Source organism: Mastacembelus armatus, chromosome 9 (genome assembly GCF_900324485.2).
Source record: "Mastacembelus armatus chromosome 9, fMasArm1.2, whole genome shotgun sequence".
NCBI classification, from domain to species: Eukaryota; Metazoa; Chordata; class Actinopteri; order Synbranchiformes; family Mastacembelidae; genus Mastacembelus; species Mastacembelus armatus.
The window spans coordinates 15,332,361-15,358,232 of NC_046641.1; the positions used below are offsets into that span (position 1 = coordinate 15,332,361).

The 25,872-nt window shown below is 38.6% G+C and overlaps 1 protein-coding gene across 1 annotated transcript in view; it reads left to right on the top strand.

The window, feature by feature from the left end:
• The window catches only part of fbxl17 (F-box and leucine-rich repeat protein 17), a 205,423-nt gene that overhangs the window by 144,290 nt on the left and 35,261 nt on the right, over positions 1-25,872 (top strand). Inside the window, exon 9 of the mRNA XM_026322162.1 lies at positions 654-730. Within this exon, the coding sequence (XP_026177947.1) occupies positions 654-730 (77 nt within the window). The remainder of the gene's footprint in view (positions 1-653; positions 731-25,872) is intronic.

Below are 25,872 nucleotides of genomic sequence, written 5' to 3' on the forward strand. Positions count from 1 at the left end.
TTGTGTATGTGTTTGTCTTTTTTGTCTTATAAATATTCATGACAGAACAGCAGCATAAAGATCAAAACATTTTTTCCTGAAGGTTAATAGGTCAAATGCGTTGATCAAAATCTAGTTGTTGCACACACTCCTCTCATTAGAGGCATTTATAGAGAATCATTTGATACAGATACTCTGATCTTCCCCTTGGCCCTCCCTGGTGTATACTCTCACACACACATCCATGCTCTGTAGGTCCTTTGGGCTCAGGGACTAGGCTGAAAGCAGATCTCTTTCTTTGAAGTTACTATGCTTGCCACTGTACGTATGTGTGTGTCTGTGCACACGCTCACACGCACAAATACTCACATACACTCCTGCTGTGTTAGTGCATGCTTCTATAATCAGATCAGGTGTTTAATTATTAATGTGTGTGTTAAAAGAAGCAGAATATGTGAACAGATATGACCCCACAGCTGTACTGTTTAACCTTTACTGTGGAATAATCCCATGTGTGTATCTGTAAGAGAGTTTAAGAGAAGGAGACCTGCTGTATGTGTGCATGCATTTGTAGGTCAAAATTGCCTTCAAGCAAAAGTGAAATGCAATACACAGGGCACAGATGTCTCAGGTGACCCTTTAAACATTTGTTCTTTCTCTGTGTCTCACTGTAGGTGTGTGGAAATCATTGCCAAGGAGGGGAGAAGTCTGAAGGAGCTCTATCTTGTGTCTTGTAAAATCACAGACCACGGTAGGATACTTTCAATCACTGTCCCTTTGTTGCAGTCAAACTCCAACATTATTATCATAACCATTATTACCTACCGTCACTTCCATGATTCAGGACTCATTTGGTTTTACAACTTGTCCATATGAGACTTACAAACAGTAAAAAATTTATTGAAAAGTTTCACATAGAATAAAGTATTGGTTGGATCTTCTCTGTGCTGTTCATGGATGTTCAAACTGTACTGCTAATTTAGAAGGAGGATGTCTATGGATTTACTTGGAGGCATTTGTATTGTCTGACAGTAGCCATGCAAAGTGTTTTCCTCCAAAGTGTACAGCGAGGCAGCATTTATATCTCTCTAGCATCGTCTCCCCTTTTTAATTTGTTTACACTACCTCACTCCTCTGCTTGATTCCATTATGCCATATGTTTTGCAGAATATTTCAGTCTTCTATCAGTTACAATACAATACACAGTTGGAGCACTTCAGTACTGAAGCATCAGGAGTTTAATGCTGACTAACACGGCTTGCATGAACGATTTGATTCCTTGCGTGTGCAGTGTGTTTTGTTTGTTTAATTGTTGCAATGCTGTTGTGTGTGTATCCTGAGAGTTTTCTAAATGATTTCTAGCAGCTGTATGGCAAAACTTTTTTGGGTGCCTAGTTTTTTTTCAACTGATACTCAATATATTGAGTTCAGTTTTTGTCACTTATTTTAGTTTCAAACAGCACATCAGAATACTTGAAACAAATATCTCAACTGGGATAAAATGTCCTTGCTTGATTGTTTTTCCACTTTCAAGGTAAGTTAAATTGAAATTTGAATTTACTGTTAATGTACTTTCAATAGCTAGGGTTTGTGCCTGTTGATATTGTCTCAGTAAATCTAATTCAAAATTGCACAGTGGGGCTAATGAGATGACCGACTGTCAGGCTGTCTGCTTGTTTGTACCATGGACTTTTCTTAAACTGGCCACTTAAAGCCTGTTTATTTAACTTCTACACTTTAGACATAGATTTTACACCTGTTTTCTCCGTTAGATAATATTGCCTGAGCTGTTAGTTGTTTTTTATATTTTAACTTACTGTTGTCTGAATTATTAGCCTGTTGAAAATTGCACAAAGGGACTACTGAGATAACAGACAAACAAGCCTTCTGCTTGTTAGTCCAGTGGTGTTTGCTGGAGATCTCAGAGGGCTTAGGCTGAGTTGTTTTGTTTTTTTTTTTTTTCCTTTGGGCCTGTAAAGCTTCTTGAGACATTTTGTCATACAGCAATGTGCAGATGAACTTGAATTTCCTAATGCTGCATTTCTATTTTTATAGCGGACCATTTTATGTTGCCCACATATGGTCAACTTAAACATAGTTTCATACACATTTATAGAGATGTGCAGTTGTTGTTAGATCATTTCTGTTTAATTATCTGTAAAATGAAACAAAATTCTCACCTGTAAAGGAAAATCCTGTGCACTACAACTGAAGCAGTAGTGTATGAAGCATATTCAACCCACGTTAGGGGGAGAGACATCAAACTATTACAGGAACAAGTGCTGGCTCCAAACAAGTTTCACTATGTAATCATTATATCTAGAAAACTTTGAATACATTTGTGTCTTTGCCTGTGGTTCTCGGCCAGATAAGGACTCTACTGATCATATTCAGGTGTTACCACAGTTTGCAGATTTGAATGGCCACTCTCCAATACAAGCTGCACTTTGCTGCTGACTTTTTTGAGTTACAGTGATAGTCACCACCATGACCTTTCCAAGCCTAAATCTCAACTCTGTGGTGTGTTTGTGTGCAAAATGCCATCTGGGCATTTGTCTATTGGTGTTTGATTAATGACTCTAGGATCACAATAGTACATTAAACCTGGAATGCACATAACCACCCCTTTATGTAACCCCCCATCTCTTTCTGTTTCTCTAATCATTTTGACCAAGATAAATTGGTGATATCTGATCTTCTTCCTTCACTAATGACCCCTCTGGCCCTCTTTGGCTGTTGATGGGATCTGTGTACATTTATATGTGTGTGTACGTGTACTGTATGTCCTTCCAGGATAGAGATGCCTGTTGTAGGAGCTCTGTACTTTAACAAAATGATTGGTGGATTTCCTGCTTGAGTCTCTGATAAATTCAATAACAGAAATGAGATTTTACATCTGCCAAGCTGGCCCCCGTTTTTTCCGCCCATCTCCTGTGCTAATTATTTTTATTAATGGCCTCTCTGAGTGCATTTGAGATGTCCGCAAGCCTCTTACGTTTGAGTGTTCTGTTTTTCCCTCCCAGCTTTCGTTTCCTGTGTGATTTTATATAAGCTTTGAGGACAGACACAGAGACATAAAGACAGGTTTAGATGACAGAAATAAAGAGCTAGGAAACATGTAATTTTTCTCCCAATGCAGATGGTTTAAAAGATTATTTTGTGAGGTAGAGGAAACAAATGGAAAAAGTGAGGATAGAGCTTTTTTTGGTGTAATGATCTTACTGAAAGCTCTATTAGTAGAGTGGGAAAACACTTCCTATACTACTCTCTCATTCATCAAAGAACATGAAAACCAATTAGCTTGAAAGTTTGGTTTGTAACAGTTGCGTTGTAATTAAGACAGCGTAGAGACTTAAACATCTCAATTAGATGCAAATATTTCATGAGATTTATAGATTTTAGTACTTGTTTTTTCACACCTTTATTTATCTATCATGAATAATAGCCACACAACAAACCCTCTAAAAAACATTGCATCCAGATTTCCTGTATGGTTTGTATTTTCTGCGGTCTGCGTAATCTTTTTTAATGCATACATTTTATGTTTTTAAACTTTGCAGGCATCTTGTTCTCTAATTTCAAAAGCTGTTAACACCCCTTATAAAAAGCTCATAAATGTCACATAAATGCCACAGTGTCATTCAACTATCATTAACTTAAGAGACAACAAACTGTGTACGACAAAAAGTGAATAAAAATGAAAAAGAATAGAAAAGTTAGACAATAAACTACAAGCTTATATTTGCTTTAAGTTGTAGTCCATTTAAATAAACTATTCATTTAAATTTCAGTTGATAGCATATGCATATGTTTCTATGCTTTCAGACTGTACTAGTATACAGAAAGAGTAGCTTTTTAAAGTATACCGTGATCTAATCAGACGTCAGGAGTACTCTTAAGTTCATAGACGCCAAAAACAGGACAGCCATATGGAATATATTTTGTATTACCCTGGGACCTAAACCTATTTAGATAATGCAACTTATCTTTTCATAAGGGGGCCATCCAGCTCCAGGACTTCAAGCAATTTTAAATCGTGACCCTTTTGTTTAAGAACCCCTAATCTACAGGGTGCCCCTGCCACTTGCAGGCTTCCAATGTTGCACTTTACACCACATTTAGCAATTATATATATTTAAATGTCGCAATGGTCAAGATTTTGGGGTATAAAAACAGATTGTCTGAGCTATAGAGATGGGATCAGAAAAGTATAAAGGAAACAAAGAAATTAACATTTAAAATGAATTATCAATATAATGATATATTGTCTGTTCTTTGAGTCACTTACCATAGCAGTAGTTTCTTAAAGGTTTCATAAGACAACATTTGCCGCATTTTCTATTCACACATGTATCACAAAAAAGAAAAGTTCCTTATTCCCATAGGCAGTCTCAGATTGTCCATTTCCTTAGCAGAAATAGAAGTACCACTATAACGTGGGTTTGAAAGCTGATCCTGATGAGAAAACCTACTCAGCCTCTCTCCCAGTGCTAATCAGATCTCTGCACTACCACTGTCATCCTCATTGACCAACCCATACATAGGCAGTGGGCCAAGCTGTATCTTCAACACATCGTCAGACAGTGATACCTTCATGTCTCCTCTCACTTCAGGACTCATAGTCTGTGTGCGCCTTTTGTTCTTATGTGTATGTGTTTTGCATTCACATTCATCCATTTGTATGTCTACACTGTGTGAGTGTGTACATCTACCTGTGCTTATCTTGTTCCTTGTAGCCCACCCGTTTTATCCAGAGACAAAAAGAGAGACCTTGGCACCTCCATTCTTTACATATGGTAATGCTCCTCTTTCACCCGCACGCCTCCCCACAATCCCTTACCTTGTCAGTCATGGCCTTCTGTATACATCTGCGAATACAAGATCGAGTGAGACACCTGTGGGAGACTGCATATGAGTCAGAGGGAAGAAAAGGAACATATCTTTGGTCTGCTTTTAAAGGACATCAAGTAAACCTGCTGTAGAGTTACGAAGTGGGATAAATTCTTTGAGGCTTCCAGAGTGGTGGAAGTCAAAGTCCTCATTATTTCCATAGACAGTCTTGGGTGATCAGCATTTTTTCAAGTCTTAGATAGGCATGAAATTCCCTCGGTTCAATCGTTAGTACAGAAAAGGTGCATTTTCCAACAACAATCAAGCAGCTAATTCTGTTGTGCGTGCTACTGACTGCAAGTAGAAACCAAGCTAAGCTAAAGTTTGCAAACCTCACAATGCATTCAGCAGTTTAAATCGGCTTACTTTCAAGTCCTGTGTCAATTTTGGATAAGTCGTGTATTTGTGGTGCAGTGTATAGTTTCCAATTCCCACTAAAAAGCATTTTGGATTTGCTACAGCTCTGATTGGCATTCTGGACTGGTGGCTTCTCAATAACAATGGCAACTGAGACTAATGGCCATTGCAGTATTCATAACCATCCTTCATATCAGACAAACTGAAACAATAGAAGAAACAGTTGATTAAAACGAATAGCCATAATTTAATTCTATGGTATTGCTGAATCATCACATGACTTTGGATGTCCTCTGTGTTAAGATATCCATAATCTTTGAAATGGAAATTTAAAGTATAAAAAAAAAATCCTACTTTGGAACAATGTTAGACCTAATCTTGACAACAACAGCCCATCTTCCAGACTGCAGTGATTGTGTTGTGTAGTTGTATAAGAAGGACTGAGCTACTCAGATTGTGCATTTCATTGTTATGTCCATCTGTATTTACCCATCTGTCAGCTTGTGAGATTATTGTTGTAATTCAGTTTTCATTCTTTTATTTGTTCACCCTCTTCACAGCTCTCACATAGTTAACACGCACATAAATTATTTTTCCCTTTTTTGTCTTTTTTCCCTATTCCGACCCTGTTCCAAAACCAAGTGCCTTCCCACCACATTTTCCCCTCACATCCCTCTTTCCATTCATCTTTCAGTTCTCACTTTCATCTGAGCTGCTTTACTCTAAATGCCCTGAACAGTGATAGATGGGACTTCCCTGTCCCTACCCTTGAACAGAACCTCGAGGATGAAGTATGGCTCTATGTATGCGTCTTACCGATGTGTATTTGTGTGCGCTGGTTTACATGTCTTTGTGTAACCTTTTGTGTGCTTTAACAGGGTTTCCTTACCACTGGGGAAATTCTGATACACAGTCACTCCCCAGTGTATCATAGTTGTTTTTACAAGGTGAGGTTACTTGGCATAAAAGTGGCCGAAACAGCACAGCAACTATATTTCTGACAGTGGAAATTACACTTTTGTTATGCTCCCATATACAGTATGATGAGGCCGTTAGACTATTCTGGAAGCCCAGGAGTTACTGTGTCATCTTTTAACCTTAAGCCGGCAGTCACCTTTTGTTATTCTGTTGTATTTGTTGGATTGATGCAACGCCTTCAGCATATTTTGTGCAAGCCACAATTGCATGACATGCTGCCATTTTTAAAATGTCACACAATATTGGAATCACCGTAATAAAGAAAAGTGAGGAGGACTTAAATGAAATAATCAGTTATTGTTTTTATATGTGGTATTATCAAACCTCATGGTGCTTTGTGACAATGTGCTGGCTGTTCTCATACAGCTTCCATCTATTTCTGACTTTTACACACCTTTATTTCACTTTGAGCATGTGTAAGTTAACCCTCTCTTCAGTCACCATATCTTTTTTGTTTTCTAATTAGTTATTCACTGACATACAATCTAGATGCTGCCAAACATAATGTGATGTAAACATAGACTGGTGACAAATGAAAGGAAACACCTGAGTGCTAGGCCCCTATAGTGAGGGGATCTGGTGACTATTTTATGCTATTGGGGGCATTTTCTGGCCTGGCTTGGGTCCAATTGTCTTCTTGGAGGGAAGGGTCACTGCAAATCAATACAAAGTTGTTTTTGGTGATCACATTTATGCTATGATGAAATATTTCTGTCCTGATGGGAGTAGTCTCTTTGAGGACAACAATGCCCCAATCTATAGGGCATGAGAGGTCACTGAATGGTTTGATGAGTATAAAAATGATGTGACTCATATTCTATGGCCTTCACAGCCACTAGATCTCAACCCACTTGCACACTTATGGGAGATTTTGGACCAGTGTAATAGAGAGCAGTCTCACCATCATCCTCAAATCACCAAGTGAGGGAATATCTTTTGGGTAAATGATGTTTCATCTCTCCATTAGAGCCCCAGAAATTTGTAAAATCAAAGTCAAGTTCCACTGAAGCTGTTTTAGCAGCATGTCGGGGCCCAACACTATGTTGGTTTTTCCTTTAATTTGTCACTCATCTGTAGATAGTGTAATAGTTTGTTTGCTCCTCTCTGTCTGGCATTCAGTAGGTAAATAATGTAACAATAAAAGCAGTCAATTAAAATGCACAGAGTAGTACAGCAGATTTATGTGGGCTGCTAAGGGGAGCTAGTCAATAGACTGTTTTTCTGTATCACTGTTCTGAATGCGGCTGTGTGTGTATAGATTTCTCTATGTTCTGTATGAGTTAAAAAAAAAAGTTATGGCCTCTTGGTTTATGGTTTAGTATGGGTGGTCTGCTAATGTTCATGGCCACTAGTATTGAGTAGTGTTTTTTAAACCAGAGGTAATTTCTTTCATACCTTGGTGTTAATAACAGACTGGAAGAGATTTTTTTGTTTTACTAGAGCCTATAAGGTTCATTTGAATGCAGCCTTGGAAGCACCAGATGTCATTCCACTTCTCTTGCCATGTTGTGACTGATATTCAGGAACTATTGTAGTGTAGTGCCACTATTTTTATTTTAAAACCAATCAAGAAACATAGAATATATTATGAAGAAACATAATTGAACTTAAATTACAGCTGTTGGTTTTTCTTGAGGAAAGAAATCTTGCTATAGCTTAATGATCAGCTAATATCAACTATTATTGTGTTGAATCTATAAGATCCTTGTTCTTGGTGAGTTAATTTTTTTTATATTCACCTGGTGACTTAAATGTTGAAATGTGTAACCGTCATAACACAACTTGACAGTAGAACTACCCAGGCACAATCCACCTGACATCTATTTGATTAAGTGTAAAATGATGGAACTGGAGTTAGCCAAGCCCATGGGCCAACTCCCATGACTGTTTTCTATATCACGCAGTGACCCCAAAAACCAGTGGAGCGGTAGTACACAGAAATAGCACGTACTAAGAAAATTCATAAGCTGTGTGTTTTCTCCTTGAGGGGTAGGGGAGGAGATGGTGGAATGGGGAGGGGGAGAGAGTAACATATGTTGCAGAGTGGTATTGGACATGGTGAGGGCAAAGACTCATAAAGTGGGTTATTATCTCTGCAAATCAATGAGAGTGCCTGAGCCACAGGGGAAACCAGCATTACACCAAATACTGAGCTGGACTTCAGTGCTACTAAGGGACCACCTGGATGCTGAAGCATAGGGTGATGATATTTGCTCTGTTATCAAGGGCTGCAAACCTTTATTATCAATGAATGTACCTGCTATTTTGTTGATTTATCAAGTAAAAGTTTAATCTGTGGATTGAATAGAAATGGTCAAAGAAGCCCAGCACAGTTTCCCCAGGTGCTTACTTCAGGTGATGCGTTTTGTCAACCGTCTAAAAGTGTTTAGTTTGGGATGATAGAAAGCAGAGAAGAGCAACAAATCCTCATTTTTGCAAAACTCACTGAATCAATTAATTTAACAGACTAGTTGCAGTTTAAATAACAGTCAAGTTTTGTTAAATAAATGCAACTTAGTAACTATGGGAAATACAGTACACAAAACAGACTTCTTTTCAAAGCTTGAATTAATTAAGCTTTTCTTCATGTTAAAAAAATAAAAGCTTTACCAAAAGTAAAACATATTTCTATCAGAGAATGTTTGCCTTTGGCTTTAGCTATGGAAACTTCAATATGGCCTCTCTGTAGAGAATAACAAGGATGACTTTCTTTCCACCATTTGCAAGTTTGGAAAGTTCATTAGATCTTATACAGGAAAACTGAGAGGGTGACAGGTGAGGAGGGAGCAGACACAGCTTGAGAGACTGGACTTAAACCTCCACAAGTGAAAGGTATTTAACTCTAGGATCTCCGCTCAAGTGCATAACTGCACGTCCATAGGGTTCCACTCTACAGATTCTTTGTAGTTTATAGTTTGTAGTTAAGTGTATAAATTGAGATTTCCTTTTCCTTACATCAGCCTGTAGTGGTATTTGCAGATTGCGGAGCAGTGCAAAAAAGCTGAAATTGAATTAGTTTCCATACATTGTCCTTCGCTCCTCTTTCTTCCTCTAAGCCTTGTAGTCTATCAACTGTTTGCCTTATGGGGTAGAAAAGTGAGGGGGGCTTAAGCTGTGGAGGCTGGGGCTTACTATGGCCACCATCTTGCTGGTTACACACAAACACACACACACACACACACACACACACACACAAACTCTTCTCACACCTACCAACACACACGTGCACACACCCTTGCTTCAGGGATTACAGCCAGGCAAGACCCATTTGCATTTACATACACAGCTGCAAACACAGGCACACAGGAGGTACACACATATTATAGAAGCACTTTTGAGCTCATGCTAATATCTTTCTTCAGTCACCATATGAAATTTCAGCACACAGGATACTTTGCCATAACTTTTGTAAAAAAGGAAAAAAAAAAACACAGCTTAACCTTCTGCTATTTTAGGCTTATATCTATAGAGGGCCAGAATTGAAATGACTTAGCTGGATGTTGTTATACATAAATTTATATGTAAATGTGTGTGTACATAGATGCATATGTCCCTGTGTACAAATATGTGTCTGCACATTAGTCCATATATGTGGGAGCTGTTGGATGACAAGTGATGTTTCTTTTTTAGGTAGAGGGAGCTTTAGGAACAATAGGCTTCATGTGTGTTTATGAAGCTGTGAAATAAATGGCCCATTTGTTGTATCTCTCTTCACTCTTCACTCTCTCTCTCTCCCATTGTCATCTCAGTCCTCTACATGTAGCTCCTAATAACAGCATGCTTTAACTGTGCCTGTGGGACTCAATAACACCAAGCTGTGTAAGTGTGAAGAAGGTGCCTCGCTGTTATTGCTGGCTATAAGGTTTTTGTTTATAGTAGTAAGACATTGCATTTTCTTATTTTTCTTATTAGTTTTGTGTGTGTGTCTGTGTACCATATGTGTGTCTGAATATGACAAGTATTTCTCTAGAGGGAACATCACATCCACTGTGCCATTGCCTTCAAGTTGCATTGATTCAGCTTGTGGACAGGTGTAAAATGCTCGGTATTGCTATAATGACTTCTCTGTCTTTCTGCCTCTTGTTTTATTTTCTTGTGCATTGCAGCCCTCCTCCCTTCCTCTCCCTCAATGTCTTGCCTTCTTATTCTTTCCCTCTCTCCCCATCTCCCTCTTCTTCATCTCTCTCAGGTGTGAATGGAGCTGCCCTGTAGGTTATGTGGGTGTTGATGTGTGTTGGTCACCAGATTCGGGAGTGTTTAATAGGTAAAGCACACTGCTGTGGGTTCTTTACTTAGCCCTGACTCACTCTGATAATGTTTAGCTGAGCCACTTGGGGAGACGAACACTTACTGTACAAGAGAAATCTTTTCTATCCATTTTTGTTATATATTACCGTTGCTGCTCATTTACTTTTATTAGCTTTTAACTTTTTTGTGTTGCCTTGTCTATAATTCATAACATACTACAGAGCTAAGCTACACTAATTTGTGTGAAAATGAGTGAACCATAGACCCTTTAGATAACAAGTATGTAAAAATGTATTAGTGCTAGACGTTTCACCAATATGTCTGACTAATGTAACTTATCTAATGTGACTTATTACATACTTGTGATTTGCAAATAGCTTTAATGTCAGTATCTAGCTGGTAATAAGTATGTGGTAGTCTTCTAATATTTTGTGTTTATCTGACTTGGTGGTTAGTAATATGTCATAAGCCCAACACAATACATAAAACCGATACATGCTAAATGTAGTAATATGTCAAAGCCCAACAAGGATCTCAATATGTAAATATTTGTTTTGTCAGATACATGTACAGTAGTTTTATGTGTTTACAAACACAAAAAGCGAAAGCATTGAAATTGAGATTTCTTTTTTACCGACGAGTCATTAAAAACACCTGACAGTCACCTTTTTCTTATAATCTCTGAAGAGCTGTGAATGCAACTACTTGAACTTTGGCAGAGTTTTGTACTGTGTTGTTTGATAATGTCTCTCAACCAGGATTTGAAATATATTAACTAGTGATCAAAGCAGTTGTATTAATGAGTGGAAAGAAGAAGCTGTCAGTAAGCCTATTTTATTCTATCAAAATGAGGATCGATTCTTTCCTCATCAAAATGTTCCTTTCAAAACAGCCAAATAAATTGTGAATATCTAAAATATGCAAAATTTCTACTATCATAACATAACATAATGAAATAAAATGAAAATAAAGTCTAGCCACATTTCTAACAATAGGTCTGAGTGTTGTGTTAGTTTACATAAAGGATTTGAGTTTTAGTTCAGTATACGATGAATAGTTTAAAATGTCACTTTAATCATTAAAATGTCATCACTTAGAGTTTTTTTCCCCCTTTGAGCAATTGAATTTAAAATAACATCAACATGCTACTGCTTAGATTTTTCAACGAAACTTAAAACTTGATATTATAAACTTTCTTTTTGGAAGGTCATTCTCTTGATCGTTTTTCTACATCTGTATATTTGAGAGATAATGACACTGCTAATCCCTTGCAAGGTCAGTGATTATCCCCCACTGTTTATTCATACTTCCTGCTCATGTCATTTCCTCCTGCTGGCTCTGACCTTTGACCTGTCATTTGCCTCCTGTCGTTGCCATAGTTTAGTCAACCTTGATGGCTGCTGTCCAAGAGAACATCCCTGTCTTTATCTCTGTAGGATTCCTCTGCTTACAGGAAGGTTACTGGAGTATCTAAATGCAGAATCTATTTGTTCTTAAAGGTCACTTTTCATTTGGGTTTCTAATATCATCTTTCATCTGTTTTTTCTCACTTCTCACTTTTCATTGGCTCCTGAAGTTATTATCCTTCACTTCTTCACTCTCATCAGTTTTTCCCTCTCTCTGTCCATCTGATGTCCTTTCCTACTGTTACCTCATTGTTTGACAGAAGTACTGTACATCATTCATTCGACAAGAAATGGCTGTAATACATAATGCATGTATGTTTCAATGGCTCAGCTCACGGCTCTTAAACATGTTCCATGAGGAGCTCTGGCAGAAAGCCACAGTGTCATACAAGTTGCTGGCTATGCCCCTTTTATACATTTGATCAATGGCACTGATAAAGCAGATGAAAACCCTGCCATTATACTTGGTGTGTGTTTTTGTGTGTATATGCTTGATTATATGATAAAATGCATGCAAATTGTTAAACCTAAAAGGCAACAGGGAGATGCTGTCTTGGCACAACTGTGATTTACTGCAACATACATATGTGCTTTATTTAGCATGTGACGGTTTTATGTATTGTGTGTGATCTACATGGGATTGTTCACTTGGCAGAAAGGCTGTTCTCCTCTTTGAACCTAAAGCCATATTTCTACCTAGTAAAAAACTTGGAACATGCACATTTTAACTTGATTTAATTTCAGTTATTTTGGAAGCCCTTGTGAAACTTTGCATCTGTTGTGAGAATCTACACATTTTCTATTCACTACATGTATGGCCTACGTAAGGACGGCCACTAATTTGTAACTTTTGCATTCTTGCAAATTTATTGAAGTTGCAAAACTGAATTTGAAAAGGTTTACGGGGCAGTCGTGGCCTAGAGTCGGACTTGTAACCCGGAAGTTGCGGGTTCGAGTCTCAGGACCAGCAGGAATTGTCGGTGGGGGGGAGTGAATAGCCAGTGCGCTCTCTCCACCTTCAATACCGCGACTGAGGTGAGACCCTTGAACCCCCAACTGTTCCCCGGGCACCGCAGCAATGGCTGCCCACTACCCCCGGGTGTATGTTCACAGTGTGTGTGTACTTCGGGTGGGTTAAATGCAGAGGGGAATTTCGACTATGGGTCACCATACTTGACAATAGTAGTCACTTTTGAAAGGTGAACCTTCATCTCAGTTTCAGGTCACATGCACTCTGGAGTAGGTTTTCTGCAAAGACTTGTATTTGGCCCAGTTTTGACTGGTCTCCCTGACTACTACTCTGTCAGTAGTGACTACTACTACTGGTCAGTGCCTGGTCTTTGCCAGATATAGGTTTGAGTACCCAAAGAGTTCAATTTTCTCTCATGGCCTGAAAAGTAAACTCCCAAGTGAGCTGTCATATTTATGCAAAGTGGCTTCCACCTAGTCATTGTTTTATAAAGGCCTGATTGATGGAGTGTCCCTGGGATGTTGTTAGGTCTTCCATATCTACAGGCTACTTCTGAAGCTTAGCTACAGTGATGTTTGGTGTCTTGGCTTAATCACCTCTCTGACTAAGACTTTTGTTGCCTGTTTACTCAGTTAGTTTAGATCACCAACTCTAGGAGGAGTCCTGGTGGTTCCAAACCTCTGCCATTCTGTATGAGAACACTCAAAGAAATATTTTGATACCTTTGCCCTGATCTACTCCTCCTTCCAGAAGCCTACTTTTGAGTTTCTTGGACTTTGTGGCTCTTTGACTTTCAGGTTTTTGTCCTGATATGCAATGTGCACTGTGAGAGTCTGCATGCACAGTTCAGTTTGCCAAAGGTAATTGAGAGTAATGTTTTAGACACATCTTAGGATACTTAGGCAAGTTTTTTTTTTTTTTGTATAGCACATTTTCGTACAGACAAGCACTTCATAGTGCAAGTGCTTTACATACTGCAAAACAGTAAAATACTTTAAAAATCTCACAGCAAAAGATGTGACGTTTTTTAATTAGATATGTCCGTTTTTGATTTTCAATGCATTTTCAAACAATTCTAATAGAATGTTTTTATTTTCAATTACTTGAATTAAATCAGCAACAAAAATGCAAAAGGTAAAGGACTCAATATTTTTCTGAAGCCACTGTATTAACATTGTTTTTCAATTAGCCACTCAAAACAAATTAAAAGGACTATTTGGAATCACTTAAAGCTGCCAGGTAGGAGCCCTGGCTTATGAGTTCAGGTTAATGAATGAGAAAAGGTGAACTTTATTAATTAAATTTCTGGTGGTGATATAAAAGATTAACTATGTGAATTCAGTCAAAGTTAATTGAAATTTTAAAATGCTCTATCAGCATCAAATATTGCCTGAACATGTAGAATATGTCACTTTTTAATAGGCTGCCTGCACTTGAAAAAAATGTATAATAACAAGCTGTCTAGATATTATTGTTAGAACAAGTGAGAATATGTTCAAGACATTATGGTTCAATTTTGAATTTTGGGAATGATTCTGAAATGTAGTGATGCCAGGTCTGTCAGTCTCAAAAAATCTTGAGTTGTCATACATTCCTCTCACACTTGTCCCCACCTTGGTGTTCTTGTTTTGGTACTCCAGACTTTTCACGCCTCAACACCTCTTTACATATTGTAATCTTTCTCTTCCCTCTTCTCCTCCTGTCCTCTCGCCTCTTATCAGTCTGTCCCGTAAAGTTTCATTTACAGAGCAGACCTAATCAGATGTGTAACAGTGCAGGGCAGTTTGTGAGATCAGTGTGTGGCCTGATAGATAGCAGGGCTTAGCAGAAGTGGAGCACATTGTAAGCCCTCAATTATATGCCTGACACCCAGACTCAGGAAAGACACACTTGGGAAGCCTATTTGTGCTTTTGCTCATGCATCTGAGTGTCATTTTTGAGTGTGTTTGGTTGCATGCTCATGGCAACGAAGTCTTATTTTTGGTGTTTGCTGCAAAACATTTGTGGAGTGAAAGACAGCCAAAGAGAAAAACAGATTGTAGAGCACCAGGTCAAGCTGAATGAGCACATAATTTTAAAAGTACTGTATTTTAAGTAACAATATTCTGCATTTTGGTATCTGTGTAAAACCATTTATTTATTTTTTTTGTACAAGACACATTTATACCTAAAAGTATGTCTCTATCTGTGTGAATATTATGTGGATGGCAGAACGCTGAGAGAGGACTACTTGAACTCAATAATAGACAGAAAAATATTTTTAAAGAATCATGTGAGTATTTTGGGAGGAATCTGTAATTATGAAAGAGCTAAGAGCAGCTGCCTTGTTTCAAGATAAAATGGGTGGCTGGCCTTTCTCTTCAGTATGTGTCTTCATCAAGCACAGACACTTATAACAAAAAATACACCCTAAATGACTTTAACACTCGAATAAACTCATTGTACGTGTGTTGTGTACACTTTATACCTTGCGTGTGACTGGCTGTGTTTGTTGTGTATCTTTCTCTGTACATACTGTCTTTTTTTGCTGTACTTAGGTCTTTTTTGCAAGAGACTCCTTCGTCATGGGGGATTATCTGATTATATAGATGCTTTGATAAGCAGAGCAATTCCCACTCTCCTCCACTTAAAACATTGTCACTTCCTTGTATGACACTACCACTTTTACTGTGTACACTAAATTGCACAGGTGCAATGCAACAAGTTCAGGGGCATTCCTTAGGGAGCTTTCACAATGTGAGATTTTATTAATCAAAGTGTAAGTACATTAGGTAGATTAACACCACAGTTTAAAACACACTGATCTAACAGTATGTATCTATAAGTGGAATTTTACTAAAGCCTTCATCCACAAGTTTAGGTTTAAACTTTAGTGTAACGTGGTGGAACTTGGGGACTATGTAGATCCAATACTTTTCCATCCTACTTTCAAAGCCATTCAAAGCTTATGGTGAGGCTCTGGGGTGTTGGGCAGACAGAGAAGCCAGGGTGGAATCAGATGAAGCATGAAGAGGTGAGCTTGGGAGTGCAAACAAAGAATTGTGTTTGAACATTTCGGTTGCTGGAATCCATGGCTTCAAGGCTGCCTACCTCTACAGATAGAATATTCATCTGTTGTATTGTCCCACAGAGGCTTGTAACCTTTAGCAAAAAAATCACAGTGCAGCTCGACCTTGCTTTTCTGCTTCGTTATCATGCAGCCTCCAGTACAAATACTGTAGCAAAGCTGTATATGATTTTTATAACATTTGTGTTTTATGGTCACCTGTAGCATCTGACTATTCCTCTGTATTCTTTGACAGCCAGATGTCACTAGTATTCGACATTTCTTGGACTTCACTGTGACTTTTTGCTCCTGATGAGCTTTAATGTTTTGTGTCTGAACTTGTTACAGTCTACTCCAAGGCTTCTGCTGCACAAGTCTCAAAATCCAAGGTGATGTTGCCATTCTGTACTAAGAGTTGATCTGCCTGCTTTGGCCTGTATTTAACCATTAGTGTTTAACTACAATAATTAATAACAGTCAAAATAATGATACAGTTGCCATTAATGAGTGCCAGATGGTGGTTTTGTGACACAGGTGTGTCTAATATGACAATTACCTGTTAACAGGATAGAAACCAGCTGCCCCTGATATTACAAACACTTACAAACTAGTTACAGAACATCCTTTTCACAGTACATGGATTGTTAATATGTAGATCTATCAAGTATTTGGTTTCCCACAGCACATTGGTGTTCTTATCTGTCACCGCAAGCTTCTGTTGACACAATTTTGCCAAACAGCTGTACAATCATATGGATTCTGCTGTACAGTATAACAGCATTAAGACTGACATGCAGTGGAATGCTTCAATAAACTAATTGTTCTTCAACATGTTTTTAATTTTTAAAGAGGGGAGTCATTTCTCTGGGGGCAAAATTTGTTAAATGATTAACATCCAATTTTCAGCTGTCACGGTGGATCATGACTGTTGGTTCAAATAATTTAGATCTTACTTTGTCTGTTTGTGACTGCATGACTTTGTATTTCTCAATGTCATATAATATGATGTAACAGATGAAATGTCATCTAAGCCAATAATAATATGATGCCATGACAGGAAAGGCTGTCTACAAAGAGTCTACACAGCTGTCACCAGATCTGACCAACACATTATAGCTCAACTGACTGAACGAGTGATTCATATGGCAGTCAGTAAAATATGTCATTCTCTGTTTGTGTGTTTTACTTCAAAATCATGTCTGACTGCTGCGATACAGAAAGGTCTGGCTTTAGTTAACCCTTTAAGTGACAGTGCCCTGTGTCATACAAAGACAGCCTTTTACACACTCTGGTTGGCAGGAAACCCGCCGTTACATGGTCAACTTTGCCTTTTATTATTTCTCATTGGCCTGCATTATACCTCACGGGAGATTTTACATAAACACACTCCCGCGCAGATACACAGGCTTTCTGAGCTATACTGCATACGCACCAAAATGGCAGCTAAGATCCTGCCTCATGCCAATAGATGTGCCCTTGGGAGCTCAGGTAAACATTAGCTCTGTGTTTTTCTGTTTATTGTTTGGTTATAGGCTATGACATAGTCAATTTTTTTCCCATCTGCAGTCTCAACAGAGTTTATGGGATGGAAATTGTAGCTCTTGCATAAAAACACTTTCCTGAGTTTGCAACTATACCATGTACAATCGCCCAACTGCATACAATACATAGCAGTATATTTCTAGCACTAACGACAAAGAAACTGTGTTTCATAGCTGTAATTGTGGATGTATATATTCCTATTTTATCTCAAAGATTATGTTTGTGTGACACAGGGGCCCACCCTTTGTTTTGAGTGTCTTTCCACTCTGTATGACTGCACTGTGCCGCAGGTACACAACAAAGCAGCCCCATTGGAATGCAGCAAACGCGCCTCCATTGTGGTATAAGATACATTTTGTCGATACCTATTTCTCCACTCCTATGAGTACAATCAGCAGTAAATGAGTGGCCTTGGCTTCTGGCTAATACGAGTGTAGACATACATACTCAACAAATATACAGGTGCACACAGTGTTTCTTTCTGTGACATCCTTACATGTAGCGACAGAAAAGGGCAAAATGCGTTGGAGGTAGAAGCTGGCTGTATTGCATATAGGAGAATGTATTGAAAGTAGAATGTGTTGTTTCTCTATTAAGTAATAAGGGTTGTAATAGAGTTTTCATTGTCTGCCTCTGTTTTTCACTACTATTTAGTCAATTACAAAGTAGGCATACGTAGACAACATCCATTAATATCAGTCCTGGCTGTTTCCAGAGAAAATACTCCCAGTACATTCATCAATAAAGTAACATTAGGGGAAATAGGGGCAGAAATAAGAAATGCTCAATAGAATGTGGCATTTATATTGACAGTCAACCCATGAAATACATCTCTCTCGTGCTCTCACTCCTACTCTCCCCCTCTCCTGTTTTTTTACTCTTTCTTTCCACTTATTATTCACAGAACATAGTCCATTGCTAAGTGCAGGTGAAAAAAGCCATTAAGTCACTGGCTGGGAGGCTGTGTGTCTGTGCATTTGTGCGTGCGTGCGTGTGTGTGTGTGTGAGAGAGGGTGAGGGGGAGTGACAGGATGACAGATTGCTGCCTATTCTGAAACATGACATTCTAATCGGTGTGCATGTTAATTAAGAGACTTTATTGAAATGTTTCATGTGGTCAGAGAAATTGCAGGCTTAATGAATGGAACGTTCATGATATATACATGCAGCGAGGGGTGTTTGTGTATATATATATATGTGTGTGTGTGTGTGTGTGTGCGCACAATGACTAGCAATAAGGAAAAACCCTTAAAGGCTCTACTTGACTCCCATTTGTTGTTCATATCAATATTTTCCAACTCTTGCAGACTTGTTTCCCTTAATAGTCTCCTCCAAATGGTGAGGTTCAAAAGGGTTTAGTATCTGAGTGAGCTCAGCATTTGGTTTCATTTGACTCACTCTGCCTTTTTTTTCTTTCTTAAATCCCAGTGGGGATTTGGTGGTGATACTTGTGAACAGGTTTTACTGACATTGGGAAAAGATATTAAATAACCACCATATGCTCTGAGTGCAGGCAGTCTGTGGGTGTGTATACATGAGCATGCATGTTGATTGGATGTTTGTACGTGTGTTTGGGGCATACAAGCACTGGAATGACTTAGAAAATTGTGTAGTGAGTGTGTTCAAAGTCACATTTTAATGAACAGTTCCCTACATTTCACAGATTTTCTGCATTCAGATCTCAGTTTTTAAAAACTCATTAAAACTCAGCAAATTCATTGAATTTATGATAGTTGAATGTCAAATGCAGAGGTTAAGGGTTAGGGTTTGAGACACTTGCATGCAGTGTTATGTGCTTGTTATATAGAGAGAAATCCACTATAACATCATACATTTTAAAGTCGAGTCATTTGTATACTCACCTGACACACCAGTTTGATTTCACAAAAGCTTTCGCCTCTAATTAAGCTCTATATGTTTTTCCACTCATCATGTGAGGCCTTTTTTCTTCAATGGTGGGCTGCTCCCAAAGGTGTGTTCAGATAGAAAGAGAGGCTAATTTTAGCGGCAGCATGTAACATAGAATATTAATGGGGAGACATGAGTGGGTGCAATTAAATGCCAATAAAACATTTGTTCTTATTAAAACTCTTTATTAATTTGTTTTATAAATAAGAAGAATTGGGAGAAACATTGGAGGGAAATCCTGCAGCCTGAGCTGCCACACTTTGTAGCAAACTTAAAGCTGATGTGTTTGCAGTCTTCACATTAGCTGTCTGGGGGAAATCGTGCAACTTGGACAGACGGGAGTGAATTACAAACCAAAAATTTAGGTCACCTTCTGGCTGGATACACCGTAATGAAAAAGCCACCAACCCGGTTGAAGATGACATGCCATTCACACGGTGTCTGTTATTCTACTTTATAAAGGCAGCACTAAGCGTAAGTGTATACTTACACATCAGTGTTAGAGTCACAGCTCCACCTCTCATCACACTAAGCTGCCTCGATCAATCCTCAAATATCAAAGAGATTTTTCTGAGGTGAACTGTGTTATAGGTGCAGTCCCATACATGGGGCAGCTCCTTGAGGTTTGCACCTTGAGAGGGACTGGCAGATGAATCAAGGGTGTACCCCACTGAGTTAATCCAAGGTGAGAAAATGCAGTATTGCCCACAGAGAGGTCTCTATGGTTTCATAAGGAGAGAAGACTTGATTCCATCACATCTGTCCTCTCTTTTGTGCAGCTTGTATTAAGAGAAGTCTGTCACATTCTACTATCATTTGCCATGGGCCAGAAATCAGTTCTAATGTAGGGTTCGAGGAGGGATTGGTTTTCAACAACCCTGTGCTGAAACATTTCCTACAGGGAGTTAGGTGCTGGCTTCCAATGATAAGTGGAGTTGCTGGTGGTTCTTGACACCCTTTCAAATGAGCTGTTAAAGCTCTTGGACAGTGTCTTTTTTAAGCTTTTATCAATTCTTTCAAACTGCCTGCAGGTACCTCTAAATACCTCTGAGCATCAGTGACTTCTCTTATAAGAGTCTGCTGTCTTTTTTGTGCAACCACCTCACCTGAGACACTTAAGGTTAAAATCAACTTAACAGAGAGGTGCCACACTTGTCAACATCCCTTTTCTTATTGGAAATTATTTTACTGAATTTCAGCAGACAGTAGGGAGTTTTAAAAATTATTTTTTTCCATCTGGTGAGAATCCTGGATACATAGCGTGGCAACATTTTCTGTATTTTAACCAGCACCTATGTCCACAGCCTGTCGGTGTAATGTGTGTTGCTGTATGGACCTGCTATGTTGGTGTGTTAAATGTGTGTGTTACATAATCATTACATAGAGCATTATGTAATGAGTGTGGAAGAGGAGTGTGATGATTATTGCCCTTTAACAAGGGCTAATTTGGTGTGCTATGATTTTTGTTGATTTTGGTGAGATTTTGAAGATTTGCTTTGCGTGACCTAAGAGAGATTATAAATAACGGCATACACTGTTTAACTAAAGCATTTCTTTTTGCTTTACTGGTTGATCACTAATATAATAATAATATAATATAATAGTGCTAAATGCTATTTTAGAAATGAACAAATGTATCAGTGTAAGACCTTGGATAACATTTAATGGTCTCTCTCATATTAAGACCCACAATAAATTACATTCACATGTCTTACCGCCTACCTTCCTTAACAAACATCTGTGCTAGTGTGTCTTGCAATTATAAGCATCCTAATCAAAAATTATTGGACATTTTGTCTTTCCAAGGGCTCTTTCATGGACAGCCCATCATCCATGTTATGTGGGTGCAGCAAATAGAGGACATGGACGATGGTGACTGACAGACCAGGGACATAGTGACAAACAACCTCTATCCTCAGCACTGCCTATTGATTTCAGCTCAGAGTTCTCTGGCTGATATGGGAGTAGTCAGGGTCGGCCAGCCACCAAAGTTAGAGCTCGCAAGCTGCTGAACGGAGAGAAGACAATATCATCGTCATGGCCAGTCAGAATCATGAATATGATGCACTGCAAGTTTATGATGTCATGGTTATAGTAAACAGCGTAGAAGGCATAGAGGAATTACAGTGTCATATTCATAATTCTTACTGACTGCTGTTTTGTGGCCTCAGGCAACTTCCTTATCGTTACTGAACTTTTCTCAGAGCATTGTGAGCTCTGAATAAAAATGTAGTTGTGCTGCTTGAATTCAGCTCCAGCTGCTTAAGAATTATGGTAATACAACATTAATAATTTCACACTAATATTCTTAGAAATCAGTTTAAAATGATGCAATTTGACAAGGAGAGCTTAAAATCCTAGAATATGGCCCAAGTATTTTCTTGCATGATTAACTTAACATGGTGCAGGAAGAACAACTATATGTGGTTACCAAGATAGCAGCAGAGTTTCTGGTTGTAATTTGCTATCCTTCTAGCATTCTTGTCTGTTTTTTAAATACAGTTTCCTGAAACGTGAGAAAGTGCCCAAGGACAGTGCTGAGCCAAAGTGTTAAATCCAGTGGGGTTTGTTGGCCCTCTACATGATGAGGCCCTTTTCTGTTTTTTGCTGACCAACCACAAACTTTATTTGGCTTGTAGTCACTGCCATAGCATGGTGTTTCACCTAGTTACAGCAAACTGTGTGGTTCGTTTATTAGGGTGTGAAAGTGTCTTATACAAATGTGATTGTGATTTATACTTTTATACTCAAGGCGAAACCTTGAGTGTCAAACACTGAGGATTCGTGTTGTTTTTCAGCTCCTGTCAGGAATGAGATTTTGACAATGAATTTATGTAACAAATATACTTCCACATGTATCTATGATGTTTGCATCTTACATGATTGGGTTCTTCTTTGCACCCCTAAGTAGTAACCTGGTTAGTAAGTGGATGCTCAATGCACTGCATCTCTGGATTTTCTTATGTGAAGCCAGTTGATCTGTTGCATCTTAACCCCCTCAAAAATGCTGTTGATTAAATCCTGAACTCAAGCAATTGTACAGACAGCAGTATTTTATGGAAGCCCAGTGGGCTGATGAGATGCAATTGGATTGCATATCTGAAACACTGATGGTAGCATTATTTTATGGAAACTGTTTTTACTGTGCCTTGGAGCTTAGCCAGGTCGGTGTCTTAGTGTATGAAGTTACAGTCCTCTGGACTCAAGTTAAACGTCCTTGTTCAAAGGAATAGGAGGGGTCAGCTTTTAATGTACTTTAATGATGAACGGAACGAAAACTGAAATAAAGTAAATTTCTATTCTTTTTTGATGCATGGGGTTTGTGATGCACAGGGTTCAATTTAATCAAAAGTGGTTGTATTTTACATTAAAAGCTGACATGGATTGGCTTGTTTTAAACGAATTAAATCCCAGAGTCATCTGAAATGTGTCTAGGAAATGTGCTTTATGCTGGTATAAGCATCTACTGCAAAAATTAATGGGCCTTGAAAGTTTCCCTCCACAATCAGATTAATTCCTACTTTTTGTCATACAGTCCACAGAGGCGCCCAGTGAAGAAATAGAATGAATATTTTAGCCCAGTTGTCATGGTTGCTTTAAGTGATATAATTGTACAACCTGCAAGAATAATGAGTGATGCTAATCTTTTTTTAAAATCTAGTAAATATGGATGTGTACATGTTTCGACGACGTGAGACACTGTGTACATGAAGCAATACATCGATGGTGGGATCTGACATCTTTGTTCTTTTGCCTGTTCTAAGTTAATATGCTGTCCTTACGTATATTATAAGAAAGATGTGTCAAACAACAAATATACCCATGACTGTGCACACACTTCCTTATTTGACCTTGACTGTGACACCCTCCATAGACATCTTGGCTTACACTTGCTGTAAAAGCTGGACTTTTTGTCACAACAATTAAATTAGACCTGTCTGATCTTTTCTTCAGTGCAACAGTGCAAAGTTTCTATTTTAAATTGTGTGGTTGTATTTGACAGCTTGGTGTTTCATGTCTTTTCTTTGTTGTAATCTGAGAATAGGAGGATGGAGAGGAAGATGTGTTGAAAGAAACACTAGTGGGTTGCAGCTGGAAATTTTTTTTTTGAGAAAATATGCTCGAATGTCAATCTCTTTTTGAGGAAAATGAGGTCTACAAAACTGTGGCGTCAAGACAATGGTTTGCAGTCATTTTGGTGTGGAAGTGGAGAAAAAAGAATGCAAGTTAGCTGGCTTATAAGCAGGAGCATGTTGGAGATTGTTAATGGGCAGAGATGGGGTTGGGACGCCTTTTATAAGCTGAGTTACAGTAGCAGTGCAACGCCAGGGCCTCATGCTTTTACGATGGAGTCACAGTTTTCACTGAGCCAGTCCATTTTTCACAGCGACGAATTGCTCCTGACAGTGCAATGGCTAGGCCAACATTTCGCAAAATCTAAAAGGTCTGGCGCAAATGAGGTCTGACCTTATCAATAACAGGGACCCATCCATCTAAAGGCAGACCCCTTGTCGCCTTGTACTACAAGGCTGCTTGCCTTTTCTCCCCCTCCCTTCACGGCTGCCTTCCATTTTTGAATTGCTCATTCATTTCGGTAAGGTTCACTGTGCCTATGCACATTTCTTTCTCTCTGTCTGTGGGCAAATGGCCCTTTTTGTCTTCAACTGTGAATTGGTCTCCATCTGTTTGTTTATCCATCCGTCACTTGGAATATCTCAGACACCACTCACTGGATTTTGATTAAACGTGATCGAATGATGCATGTCTCCACTTTGATTTGGCAGTTTCACAGTTGCATTGAGTATTGAAGGGGATGTGGGGAACTGCATTATTATTTTTTTCTCAGGTCACACGCAGGATCTCAAAAACAATTTTTTCTTATTTACACTATATGGATTGAGCAAACCCTGGAGAAAAGGGAAAAGATAAGATCCAGCTAATCAGTGAATTTACAATTTAAACTGCGTTTTGTTTTTTTCAATTTTATCAGTCTACTCAACCAATTTCACCTTTGCATACACTAAGTAATATTCCCATGAACAATATCCTTTGTGTCTTGGTGTAAGTCCTGTCCTGTATGCTTCATTAAGGCCAGATTTACGGACTTGGATTTCATTTCATTATTCTTTTCATGCTTTCTTCCTGCCACTGTTCCCTCCACTAGTCTCTAAGGTTTGATCCTGTGTGATCCAGTTTACTATCACATCCATCATGCACAATCAGACCGCAGCGTGGCGGTACTTATATGTGTGTACATGTGAGCTCACGTGTACAGTAAATGTCCTGTGTGTGTATTTGTGAAAGGTGCTCTGCATTCTTGATGAATTATGCATGACTGTCAGGGGACTAACAACAATGGTGCCTGGAACTCTTTGTAGCTAGAATCATAAACATAAAAGACACTGTCTTGCCATAAATACAGTGTGCCGAAAGACACTGTAATGAACCAAGTCATTATAGACACAGTATGCTTTTAGTTTAAAGGATAAAGACAAAACAGGAAAGTTGGGCTAAACGGTCAAGTTTAGATTCTTCAAATCAGACCCTGAAGGTTTCTGGCCAATTTCTTGTTATTAAAATATTGTGTAAACGTGAAATGACATCGAATGACACTTTGTCCATTCATCCATTATCTATACCCGCTTATTCCTTAACCAGGGTCAAGGGGATCTGCTGGAGCCTATCCCAGCTCTCTTTGGGTGGAAGGCAATGACACCTTATCTTGCAGTAAATTATTTTTAAGATGTTGACAGAATTAAATGCAGTTTTCATAATTTTGGACGCAGGAAAGGAATGAAAATAAATGTAGAACATTATGAGAAAGGGGATATTGTGAGTAAAATGTTGCTTTTTTTATTGTTAAATAAATATATTTTAATTTCACAATTGGCAAGATTACAGGAAGATTTGACACTTGGGTTCTCTTGCATTGTTGTACATCATCATAATCTGAAATAACAGGTACTCTACAGCAGTTATATTATGATAAATTGTTGGAACTTCCCATTTTATTGTGTCCACTTAATTTAAAGCTTGTCAAAAGGCTGGTATAATCTTGCATTTTGTTGTGACAAGCGATATTTCAGTATGGGATTTTCTGTACATGCCATCATTAATAGCAAAAACATAATAAAACATTGTAAAACATAATTAGCTGAAATTTCTTAAATGAAAAGATTGTTATAGTGGGTGAGAAGGAGCTGGGACATAGCTCAAAAACCCTGAAATGGAAATGATGCTTGGTGAACCGAACTTGCTTTATGTCTGTGAGGTTTAGCCAGTGTTGGTGAGCTGAAGCAGTGATTGTATGCTGAACTGAACTGAACAGAACAAGATGGCGCTGGGCTTGACTGGGACTTTGGACGCTCCCAGAGGAAAGCCAACCAGCTCACACAGTCATATCTGCACCAACTAGAGGAGACACTTTAGACAAGTTAAACACTGATAAATCTCCGTGTCAGTATGATTTAAACCACAGCCGCTACTTTCTGTCGACATTGTGTCATATTGCCACCCCCGCAGGGCTCATAGTGTCTGCCACGTGGCTT